Below are 12,803 nucleotides of genomic sequence, written 5' to 3' on the forward strand. Positions count from 1 at the left end.
AAAAAGAAAAAACGAACGGAAATTCTTTCATTGACTCGTGTGATCCTGTTCTCTTCATGTCTTTTTTGTGTCATTTTTCTATCTCCGAGTCCCAGGTCTCTCTCCTCTGCTCTTCTCTTTAATCTCTTCCCTCGTTTCTATCCTTTCTTTAGCACGGTTCTACGCCCTGGAGGATGTGCTGTCTACTGAGTATAACCCTGGCCTCTTATATAACCAAATATCTTGTGAGGACACACACACACACAAGTGTGCACACATGTGTATGCACACCAGATATACTCGCGCACAAAGTGATTTTATATACTGTACATGAGCACCACAAAGGCAACAAGCATTCCTCAACACGCTCAAACACACACACTTTCATGTCATTCTTCCTCAGGGATCAAACAGCTCAGAGTCCTTCACTTGTGTGCTCAGCGCTGACACACGAAAACAGCATTTAGATTCTGTTCAGCACAGACAGAAAAACACCGCTTTGTTTGTCCAAAACAAGGCATTTGCTCCGAAACATTCCAACATTCCCAGGGCCGCAATCACCAAGTGTTTCTTACATGTATCACAAATTCTACCTTATTTATCACATAACAGGATTGGCCGAACACACAGATGACCGTGTGCCTACACACCTCCAGGTATTTTAAGGTGAATGAGGTCTGCATCTCACCGGGCCTTGAGTCAGAGCTTCTGCCTCCAAGAGGAAGCAAGGCAGAGCCACAGCTGCAAATTTTAGATAGGGAAATCAGCCCGCTCTTTCTGCAGCTGGGACCAAAGCTTTAGCGTTTCCCCTTCTGCCTGAATTAGCAGCAGCAGCCCAGGAACGAATGAGACAAGGGCCTAATTCAGTTCCAAGGACATTGTACCCTTCGCACTCCTTATTGCATCTACAGGGAACATGGAAGTAGACGTGTTTGTTGATGGGTGAGTGCAGTCTCATGTAGCCTGACTTGTGGCATAAGAATCTGGTCTGCCTTCCAACCTGTTTTGCCTCAAGCCCACCTTAGGCTGAAGGCTAAAGTATACTTTGACGAAAGTATACTCATCTCTTAACCTCCTCTGACAAGATGGCCATATATTGTTGTTACAGTCTCTAGTAGTTTGTAGTTTGAGTTTCACCCCAACCGTTTCTTTGTGAAACAACAATCTGGGCCAGTGTTGCCACCTCGTGGACGCAAAATAATTCAAATAAATAAATAAAAACAGCACCTGAGCCAGAATGTAGTACCTACTACTAGTGTTTGGTCTGAGTCCACTTTGAGTCCTAGTCCTTAATCAAGTTTGAGTGGGAGATATTTATTAAAAATATAGTTGACCCAAAAGTCATTAATTACTCACCTGATGTTGTTCCAAACCTGTAAGAGCTTTCTTTGGAACACAAATTAAGATTTTTTTAATGTAATCAGAGAGCTTTCTAAACCTGCATAGACAGCAACGTACAGTCAAACCCAAATTTATTCAGACACCTTCAACATTTCTTATTATCACAGTTTATTCGCTATTGTTTAGAAAATGGTAATAAAATATGACAAGAACTCAGAGTTCTGTGTCAGAACAAATTCATATTGATAATGTCAGATAACTTTGATAGAAAGGTATGTAATGTGGTAAAGTCAACCAAAAGTTATTCTGACAGCTGTTAGTATGGCAATATTCACACAACTATCAATACTTTGTTGACCTATTACCAAACAATGCTTAATTTTGTTCAATCTGTGGTGTAAAAAGGTCGCATTAGCAATTAAAGAAAAAACACTTAAGCAAAACATGGTCAGGTGAAAGTGTCTGAGTAATTTTTGGCCCCAAATTTTACTGGTACTCCACTGTGTGAAGAATTTTTAGGTATAATATGTGACAGTTTACTTTATTTTGCTATCCTCTCTTACATAATTACACTATAGTGTCCTGCACCCTGCAAAAAAATATATCTGGTGTCTGAATAATTTTTTATTTGAATATAACCACCACGTTCAAGGCTCAGAAAGGTAGTAAAGACATTGTTAAAACAGTCCATGTGACATCAGTGGTTAAACCGTAATTTTACAAAGGTATGAGATTACATTTTGTGTGCAAAAAAGACAAAAATTATGACTTTATTTAACAATTTCTTCTCTTCTGTGTCTTCGATGTGCGTTCAAGATCGTACAATGACACTGAAAGAGAAGAAGTTCAATAAAGTCATTATTTTTGTCTTTTTTGTGCTTTATAACCTCCATCTTTATAAAATTACAATTGAAGCACTGATGTCACATGGACTATTTTAACAATGTTCTTCAGTGTTGCCAAGATTGTGGTTTTCCTGCAGAACTGGGCTACTTTCATTCTGTTTCCGCAGGTTGTAATTCTTGTCCGCGGGCTGAAGTGACCCTAATAATGTAATCCCCCTTGAAACATGACTGGGATAATTTTGGCCTAGTTTTGAGTAGCAATTGGCCAGGTTTTGTTGTAAAAACCTGGCAACCCTAATGTTCTTACTATCTTTCTGGGCATTGCTGTCTATGCAGGATCAGAAGGCTCTCTGATTTCATCAAAAAAAATTTAATTTGTGTCCCGAAGGTCTAACGTGTTTGGAAAGACAGGAGAGTGAGTAATAAATGACAGAATTTTCATATTTGGGTGAACTATCTCTTTAAGACAAACTAATTAGTGCAAAAATATATATATTTAAGTTCAAAGCACACACACTGCACTGTAACTAATCTAGTTTAAACTTGAAAGTGACTAATCTATATATTTGTCATAGATTTGATGTCTCTAAGCTGCCAGACTCATTATTTTGTCCTTCAAAGCAAGCACTGTATCAACTCATTACCTTGTAAACATAATTTGTCTACTGACAGACTAATTTAAAAAAGTGATGTCTTTACTTTTGGAAGTTGCATAAAGCCAGCCAAACAGACTGAAACTTGTTGATCATAGTCAGCGCTTGCCATTTTGGTGTTCAATATGCATCAGACAGTCAGTGAACAGTGTGGGTGGACTGTGGGAGTACTGTCTGAGTCTGAGTCTAAAAAATGTTTCCTTTAAAGACAACTAGGAGGAAAAATACAACGATTTATTACACATGCAGCAAGGTCCAAATGTTAGTTGAAAAGCTGAATTGAAAAAATGGCTGTTTACCTGCTTTAGTGACAGCATGCACCGTTCATTTTACATCAGAAGGTTTTCATTGTTTCTCATTTTTCAAAATTGTTTCGAATTTTATTTCCAGGTTTAAATTTGATTTTGAATTCAGCGTTTTTACTGTGGCAGTCTGGATCCTACTATATGTGTATAGGTGTATCAAAAAAGTTGATGTAATTTCAAGTACCTTGCCAAAACTTCCTTTGCCCAGAACCATGAGAAAGTTGAAACTGTGCAGCCCGATTCGGCCTTTGCCCGTGTGCAGTACAGTGGCAGTCGGACTCAGAGCAGGCGGGGTCACAGTAGGAACAGGCGTCGTCATGGTAAGAGAAGCAGGAGGAATAGAGGGCATAAGAACCTCTTCTGGTACCTTCAGAAATTAGGAGAAAGATGAGACAGAGAGAGAGCAAGAGAGGGAGAGAAAGCACAAGAATAGTTTGTTTCATTAAAAAGAACTACGCTGCCCTCCTGTGGATATGTTATGAAAATGACACAATTATGGTTCAAAGATGACTTGAGAATGTGGTGGACTGAGATGGCATTTATAGAATTTGTAGATGTGGCTGTTTGTGACTGCTTGGTGTCAAAAAGAACATTTAGTTTTAGCTGGATGTGTTTATTTGTGGATCTGAGATGGCCCTAGGCTTCTACAGCACTCTCTTGGCTGAATATTGCATGTTGACACTTTTATCTAAAGTGACTTACAGTACACCTATTACAGGGATAATCTCCCCTGGAGCAAAATGGAGTAAAGTGCTTTGCTCAAGGGCACAGTGATGATGGTTTATGGATAGTCACTTGAAGATCTAAGCCAACAACTTTTCGTTTTTTTTCCCAGAACTTATTGATGGCAACTCAAAAGTTGTAGGCTAGGGTTTATGTTGTTGTAGTGTTTATGGTAGGTATGGAAAAACTGGCAACGTTAAGACAATTTTTAAATGTGTTTAAAATTCACAGAAAGTAGTAACAGATATTTTCTTCTATATTGTAATGTACCTCTGAGCGATACAGATTATTACAAACTTGAACCTACAGAATCTACTGGTTGATGATTGGATAGATCAAGGTTGATGTTAATTTACAAATATACTAGTTTGTTGTTAATCAATCTTAGTTAATAGAATAACTTGTTTATGTATAAACTCAAAATATTACAACTGTATTAGCATAATTATAAAGTATAATTATAATTATATTATATTAGTATAATTATAAAGTGTTTAAAAATGTGTTGTATAGCTGGTCAGAACACAAATGTCACACACACACTGGTTTTCATGTTTTAAGGGGACATTCTATACACAACGGTTTTTATATTGTTCAAATTGTATTTTCCATATCCTTACCCTAACCTTAAACTCCTCACACAAACCTTTCTGCATTCTTAGATGTTCCAAAGAGATCATTCTGTTTGATTTATAAAATGCTTTCCTCATGGGAACTAAAAATTGTCCCCACAAGGTCAAAATTTTCTGGTGTTACTATACTATAATTGAGGGGACATTTGGTCCCTATAAATGTAAGGAATACCAGGACAACACACACACAAAGGTATTACCAAGAATGTTACTAAAACTGAAATAATCAGGGTATGTTTAAAAAAAACTAGCAAATCTGGTCAGACCATAAATGTATGGAAGCACATTTCTGTCACTGAATTTGAAAAAAAGAAGAAGGAGTTTGCATCTCACAATTCTGATATTTTCTCAGTATTACGTAATACAAACTCACAATTGTGATTTTTTTTCTGAGAACTGCGATAGGCCTATAAACTCACAATTCTGACCTTTTTGCCTCAGAATTGCGGTATATAAAGAATTACGAGTTATAAAGTAGGAATAGTCTGTTATTTAAACTTGCGAGAAATAATAAACTTGCCAGAATTAAGAGATAAACTATGCTATTCCAACCCAATCTCACGGCAATCTGAGAGAGGTCATATGAATTCGTACGAATTAGCCACTTTGTAAAATACGTAGGCTACGAATTAGTCGTGAGATAGTGTTGGCTTTTTTTTTTCTTGCAATTGCGATTTTGTATCTTGCAATTTTTACTTTTTTCTCAGAATTCCATAATACAAAGTCACAATTCAGACATTTTTGAGATATAAAGTAAAAATAGCAGGATTTAAACTCGCAATTGCAAGAAATAAAGCCAGAATTTGTGAGAAAAATTACACTATTCCAACCCGATCTCATGGTAATTGTAGATTTTTGACAAGGTGGCTAATTCGTATGAATTCGTATGAAGGCCCACACCAAACCCTGCCACTAAACGTAACCATCACAGAAATTGTACAAAATCGTATGAGTGAGGTTGTACAAATTTGTATGAATTAGCCACCTCAGAGAATATGTATGAATTTTGAATTGTGTTGACTATACTGACATTTTTTTCCTCACAAATGTGTTTGTATTTTTTTCTCTCAGACTTATGTAATACAAACTCGCAAATTGTGAGATATAAAGTAAGAATAGTAAGAAACTTAACCTAACTCTGCCACTAAACGTAACCATCACAGAAATTGTACAAAATCGTATGAGTGAGGTCATATGAATTCGTACAAATTAGCCACCTCGTTAAATATGTACAAATTGTTGTGAGATAGCGTTGGCTATTTTGACATTTTTTTCTCGCAGATGAGAGTTTGTATCTCATAATTCTGAAGTTGTTCTCAGAATTATGTAATACAAACTCGCAATTCTGACATTTTTTTCAAAGCAATTCTGAGATATAAAGTAAGAAAAGTGGGTTTAAACTCGCAATTGCGAGAAATAAAGTCAGAATTGCGAGAACAATTGTGCTATTCCAACCCGATCTAATGGCAACTCGTAAATTTTTGACAAGTTGGCTATTTCGTACAAATTTCGTACAACCTCATTTGTATGAATTAATAAGATTTGTGAAAAATCGTACCATATTTTTACGAGGTGGCTAATACGTAGGAATTCGTATGAAGGACCCAATCTAACCCCTGCCCCTAAACTTAACTGTCAAAGAAAGTAATGTTGTATGATTTCGTACAAATTAGCCACCTCGTAAAATATGTACGAATTAACCGTGAAATAGCGTTGGCTATTTTGACAATTTTTTCTCGTAAATGAACGTTTGTATCTCGCAACGCAGAATTTTGAGCTATAAACTTACAATTGCAAGTTATGTCAGATTATGACTTAACTCACAGTTGCGTGTTATAAAGTCATGTGTGATATAAACTCATAATTCTGAGAAAAAAACTCACAATTGTGAGTTTATATCTCGAAATTCTGACTTTATTTCTCAGAATTGCGACTTTATTTCTCAGAATTAATTTTCCACAAATGCAAGTTTATATCACGCAATTCTACGGAAAAAAAGTTAGAACTGCCAATTTATATCTCGCAGTTCTGACTTTATAACTTGCAATTGCAATTTTTTATATCTTACAATTTTGAGAAAAAAAGTCAGAAATGCAAGATGTAAACTCGCAAAAATGCCAGACAGTGAGATAATATAAATTACCTTTTAAAATTTTTATTCAGTGGCAGAAACAGGCTTCCATTTAAATGTGACAAATTAAACAGCAATTAGTACAAGTAAGTATAATAACAATTAAAAAAGAGCACATGATATAAACAATGGCCTACCTGCAGGTCTGGGTCAGGTACTGGGATGTTATAATATTCTCCCTCATCCTGATTGAGTAGTTTGAACCAGCCACTGACTGAACGCCTGAATATCTCACTAACGCCGAACGACAGAGCGCCCATGAAGTCATTCCGTGAGGTCCGATCCCAGTCCCAGACCTCTACAGACAAACGCCTGTCCCACTGCCTCCCACGAACTGAACTACACACAGACAGAAGGACAGAGATAGATGACCTATCATCCACTCAAATAACCTTTGCAACAGCACAGCAACAACTTCTGCATCATATGCGCATGCAAAAACAAATAGACTCACAAGACGAAGCTCTCGTTCCAGATAGGGTTGAGTGTAGAACGGATGGTTTTGGTTTTCTGTTTGCTCTGGCTTTTTGGATCAGGGATGAGTTTGAGTTTCACATAAGGGTCCGACAGGCCGTTAGGGTCCATGGGTATCAGATTAAGAGCTTCATGCACTAAAACATAAATTAGACACTGAGAACTGATACGTAACAGTATTGAATTGCATGAATTTTACCATGCAATAGAACAAAGCGAATATCTCTGTGGTGGTGCAGCTATTCACTTGTACAGTGAATGTGTTTTCAGCTCTATTGTAAAATTGACCTGTCAGAATGACATGCTGCTGGTTGCCTTTAAAAGAACAGCGGTGCATTTTAAATGCTCACATTCTCTGTAGAGCATTAGTAGTCTTCACACTACTCATTAGTCTCTCTATGCTGGCACTGATCTAAGAGCCACAGGCTTAGTTAAGTTGACACAGTGCTGCTAATGCATTGTAATACAGCAGATTGTGTGTGTGTATAATTAGCCTTTTCCTCATGTACTGATGATGCTATATGCACACATTTCCCTCTGCTGGAGGAAAACTGAGCTGGGCCATGCGACTCATAATGCATCTCCTGTGAGCTTCCTTAAACAGCAAATTCTCTCCGTGAGCAAAGGACTAATTCTTCACTGGGGTGTAAAGAGGGGAATTTTAATAAACATTACTTAGCATTTTCCACGAATAGGATATAAAACATGGGCAGACGTTTTATTTTTGTTTTCTTTGCGCACAAAAACACATTCTTAAAGCTTCAAAACATGGAGTCTCACGGACTGTTTTAGTAATATCCTTACTAACTTTTTGGGCTTTGAATGTGTGAGTTGCGTTGCTGTCTATGCAGGGTCAGAAAGCTCTCGGATTTCATCAAAAATGTCTTAATTTGTGTTTCAAAGATGAACAAAGGTCTTACGGGTTTGGACATGAGGGTGAGCAAATAAAGACGCAATTTTCATTTTTGGGTGAACTATCCCTTTAAGTTACAGTTATGTTCACCTGTGATATATATGTCTTCTTTCTCTCCACGCACGGTCAGGCGAATCCGCCCTCTTTTCTCAGTATGGTCTTGTCCGCACAGGCTGGGGACACTGCTCTCACAGCGCTTGTGTACATTCATGTCACAACCTCTCTCACACAGACACACACAAACACACAAATGCCACAAAAATAAAAGAGAGAGAAAGAGTGTGAGGAAAAAAATGACATATAATGTACTTAAAGGGATAGTTCATTAAAAAATGAAAATTCTGTCAACATTTACTCACCCTGAGGTTATTTCTTTTTTTTTTTTTTTCCTGTTGAACACAAAAGAAGATATATAGGTAACCAATATACTTTTTTTTTTCCCCGAAATATCTTCTTTTGTGTTCAATAGAAGAAATAAACGTACACAGGCTTTAACAACTTGAGGGTGAGTAAATGATGACAGGATTTTCATTTTTGGGTGAACTATTCCTTTAAAGTCTCTTGCTAGTCCAAAAGCCATAATTATAAACAGAAGTCTGCCTAATGCTGGAAACATTATAAATCTAATATAAACAGTGTTATCAGCCACTGCAGTACATTGTACCATATGAGACAACATGCTGAAACAGCAAGTGCTGTCAGCTGTCACCGTCTCCTTTATTATTTTCTGAAAGTGTATCATGTCATGCAAATTAATTTAGATGGCATGGTTGTTATTGCATGAATTAAACAAGAGTAAAAGGAAATTAATTGAATCTAACATACAGTACGAGATATCTATTAAAAGCCTACTAAATAAAAACATCACTCTACAGTTACATATAATTACACAAAATTGTGTTCATTTAATAATAGCAATTTTGATGATTATGTTATGCTAATTTAGATCTAAGAACTGATACAATAGAAATTTAAACAGGGTATAGATGTTATAAAAATTATGAATTTGAATGAATTTCACCATATTGTATTTGAGCAAGAGATATCCACAGACAATTTACTGAAAGTTATTATAATAATATGTCATGTAACTGAAACTGAAATAGATAAATTTATTAAATTTACAGTCATTTATATATCACTGCATAACTAGCAGGATAATGCTGTAAATCCAAAAATGCACAAAGAATTCGAATAAATTATTAAGTGATTGTTTAAAAGCTTTATGTTTAGCTGACGTGGTCTAAAAGTAAAATAAAATAAAAGTTTTTGAACAGTAAGATTTTTAATGTTTTTTAAAGAAATCTCTTCTGCTTACCAAGCCTGCATTTATTTGATCCATACAGCATAAAACAGTACAATTTTGAATATTTTTTCTATTTAAAATAACTGTTTTCTATTTGAATATATTTTAAAATGTAATTTATCCCTGTGATTTCAAAGCTGAATTTTTACCATCATTACTCCAGTCACACGATCCTTCAGAAATCAGTAACATTATAAAAGTCTTTATCATCACTTTTGATTAATTTACAGCCTCCTTGCTAAATAAAAGTATTCATATTTAAAATTATATAATATGTATAATAATCTTTCCCAAAAAAGTTAGTGTATAATGTAGTGTATAACGTTACAAAAGCTTTTTATTTCAGATAAATGCTGATCTTTGAATCTTTCTATTCATTAAAGAATCCTGAAAAACTGTTTTAAATATTGATAATAATAATAATAAAATTAAAATGTTTTATAAACAGTAAATCAGAATATTAGAATGATTTCTGAAGGATCGTGTGACTGGAGTAATGATGCTGAAAATTTAGCTTTGATCACAGAGATAAATGACATTTTAAAATATATTCAAATAGAAAGCAGTTATTTTAAATAGTAAAAATATTTCACAATATTACTGCTTTTGCTGGACTGTGGATCAAATAAATGCAAGCTTGGTGAGCAAAAGATACTTCATTTATTTAAAGGGGTCAACGGATGCCCATTTCCCACAATTTCATGATTCTTTAGGGTCTTAATGAAAAGTCTATAATATACTTTGGTTAAAAATTCTCAATAGTAGTGTAATAAAAAATCCTTTTACCTTGTCAAAATCAGCTCTACAAAAAATCAACTCATTTTATTGCATGGTCCCTTTAAATCCAAATGAGCTTTGCTCGAACCGCCCCTCTCTGATGTGAGATTATGAGCCGTAATGTTTACTTTAGCCGCGTTTAGCCATGTTTAGCCGCGAAACTTGCCAACAAGCACATTATTAAGAAAGGCCTTTTGCAAAGATGTATAAAAACCTTTATAATCACTTCCTCTGTGGGTGAATCTGCATCAGGAACGATTCGCACGAACATAGACGCATATGTAGATCGGGATCAGCGTTTTCCTTTTTAAAACGAAAGTAACGTTATCCTCTGCGTCTTCAGCGACTCAGATGTCGGGAGTAAATGACTACTGCTATATTCATTATTACATCCAACAACAGAACACCTCAAATGCTTAATCAGAGACATTCTTGTCTTCCTCTGCATCTGAGTCACACAATGGCGATCAGAGTCGGACTGTTTCAGCTCGGTGAGGGCGGGTCTAAAGTAAGGCGCTCATGTCAATCAACTATCGTGGGAGTGGCCTCTGTCGGTGTGTCGACACACCCACAAGAAGCTGAGAATAACCTGATTTTAAAAAGGGGATATTACTTTTAAAGATAAAAAAAAAAACACTGGGTGGATTTTTATCATTGTAGGGTGGTTGTGTACACAAACTGCCAACACACATTAATGTTCAAACAACATGTAAAAGTGAGTTTTGCATCCGATGACCCCTTTGAAAAATCGTACTGTACAAAAACTTTTGACTGGTAGTGTAATATAATATAATAAACAGTCATATAATTAAAAACTTAAAACAACACTATTTTATTAGCAATTTTGCTTTTTACGTAATCAAAATTGAATTGCCAAAGAATTTTTATATATTATATTATATTATAATAAGCATGAGAAACAACATAGTATGCAATATATGCACACAATAAGTCATGAAAACCATTACGACAATCCAGGTAAATATACTGTAACTAGATAGTTACTTCATTTGGATATTTAAATACTGTAAACAGACTCACTGCCACATTTCATGCCCTGATGTATGAGGCCGTAGAGCAGAGACCCGCAGTGATCACAGAACGTGGGACTGGAGTATGTATGTACTTTAAACTTATGTTTGCTCTTGAGATCCTGGAGAGAGGGACAGAGAAAAACATAGTACTCCTTTAATTATTTAATTGTTTAGTCCGCCGGCAAATGCACTTTGATGCCATTTCACATTTAACACAGTGGGGCGCCACACACACCCAGTTCTCGGAAACGGGTTGGCCGTGAGAGAAAGAAAGAGAGATTTAAATTATGTGTCTGATAAGAAACCCTCTCATACTGTTCTTTGCTCTATAAATAGGACAATCTGTATGCACAGACACAGCAAGCATATGCACAAACAAACACAGATACTCTACTTTCCCTCTGGTTCTCTCACTCTCTCTCTCTTTAAAGGCCCAGAGGAAAGGCTTCATTTTGAAGTGACTTTTTCACTAGGAGCCAATTAGCTTGGGCTATTTTGAGGATGAATGGTGGATGAATATATGAGTTCAGCTCAGCTGTGAAAACTGAATCCTCCTAAATGCCTAAACCCCTTCCACCCCACCCTGGTTTCTCTCTCTCCCCCTCATTCTCACTCTCTGCATGCTGCCTGCTCCTTTTCTTCATCCTCTGACAATCTTCCTCTCCACTTCTCTTCCTTTCTGTCAGTCTGCCTCATCTGCTTTTCACACAGGCATCATTGTCTTCCTTTCCTTACGGCCTAGTCGCACATGCACAGCCGCACGCAAGCACTCCTCCTGTATCTCACTCCTCCTGTATACAACCATTTTATTTAGCCGCTTATGAAAAAAATCTCATAAAAAGTTGCAGCTATGCTCCTGAAAGAGACAGGGTGAAATAAAGACTGCAGCGCTGTTCAAAAACCTAGCATGTTGCCTCGCTGCCTACATAGGCAGCTGCCTTTTAAGACAGCATCTTATCAAGTGACTGATCTGAAATGCTCTACATGCCACACTTAAATCGTATTCATTCATTTTGCTAAGCTAACAGTGTGATATTCTAATAAGCATAAAATACATAAATATTTTATTTAAAAAAATATTTTTTGAACAATTTTTTATCAATAATATTGAATTAAATATATCATCAAGGATTAATCATCTTGGATTTTTTTAATGTGCTTGTCGCAATGTATTCTGGGAATGACTGGAAAAAATTATGGAATTTTAATAATTATATTATTATATTATGATTTATAGTTATTTATAAATCCTTGCATTGCTTGCAGACTTTAGCTGTAAATGCTAACAAGTTGTATATGCACAAATAAATTTATAAATAAGTTAAATAAGTTGAATACATTTTAATATAATATAATAACGTGCCTTTTACTTAATGTCACATGATTTTGAAATAAATAAATAAACAAACTACCAAATAAAAATACATACATACATACATAAATGCATAAATAAGCATTACTGAGTTTAGGCCAGGGATTGTAAGTATTTATTTAATTGTTTTGTATTTTGTATTGATTATTATATTATATTATATTATATTACATTACATTATATTATAGTTAGCACGAACACAGATACTGTGTAAAATAATATGCTGAAATATTTTTTCATCAACATTTTTTGTATACTGAATAAAATATAGGTTTATAATCAACATTTATATAGTAATATTATAATAATTTAGAAATT

The 12,803-nt window shown here is 35.4% G+C and overlaps 1 protein-coding gene across 1 annotated transcript in view; it reads right to left on the reverse strand.

The window, feature by feature from the left end:
* The window catches only part of prkcg (protein kinase C, gamma), a 54,045-nt gene that overhangs the window by 21,704 nt on the left and 19,538 nt on the right, over positions 1-12,803 (reverse strand). Inside the window, exons 5-9 of the mRNA XM_073846609.1 lie at positions 11,121-11,232; positions 8,087-8,215; positions 7,064-7,220; positions 6,747-6,948; positions 3,308-3,490 (exon numbers count right to left, since the gene is read on the reverse strand). Coding sequence (XP_073702710.1) covers positions 3,308-3,490; positions 6,747-6,948; positions 7,064-7,220; positions 8,087-8,215; positions 11,121-11,232 — 783 coding nt within the window. The remainder of the gene's footprint in view (positions 1-3,307; positions 3,491-6,746; positions 6,949-7,063; positions 7,221-8,086; positions 8,216-11,120; positions 11,233-12,803) is intronic.

The sequence above is a fragment of the Garra rufa genome, chromosome 9 (genome assembly GCF_049309525.1).
Source record: "Garra rufa chromosome 9, GarRuf1.0, whole genome shotgun sequence".
NCBI lineage: Eukaryota > Metazoa > Chordata > Actinopteri > Cypriniformes > Cyprinidae > Garra > Garra rufa.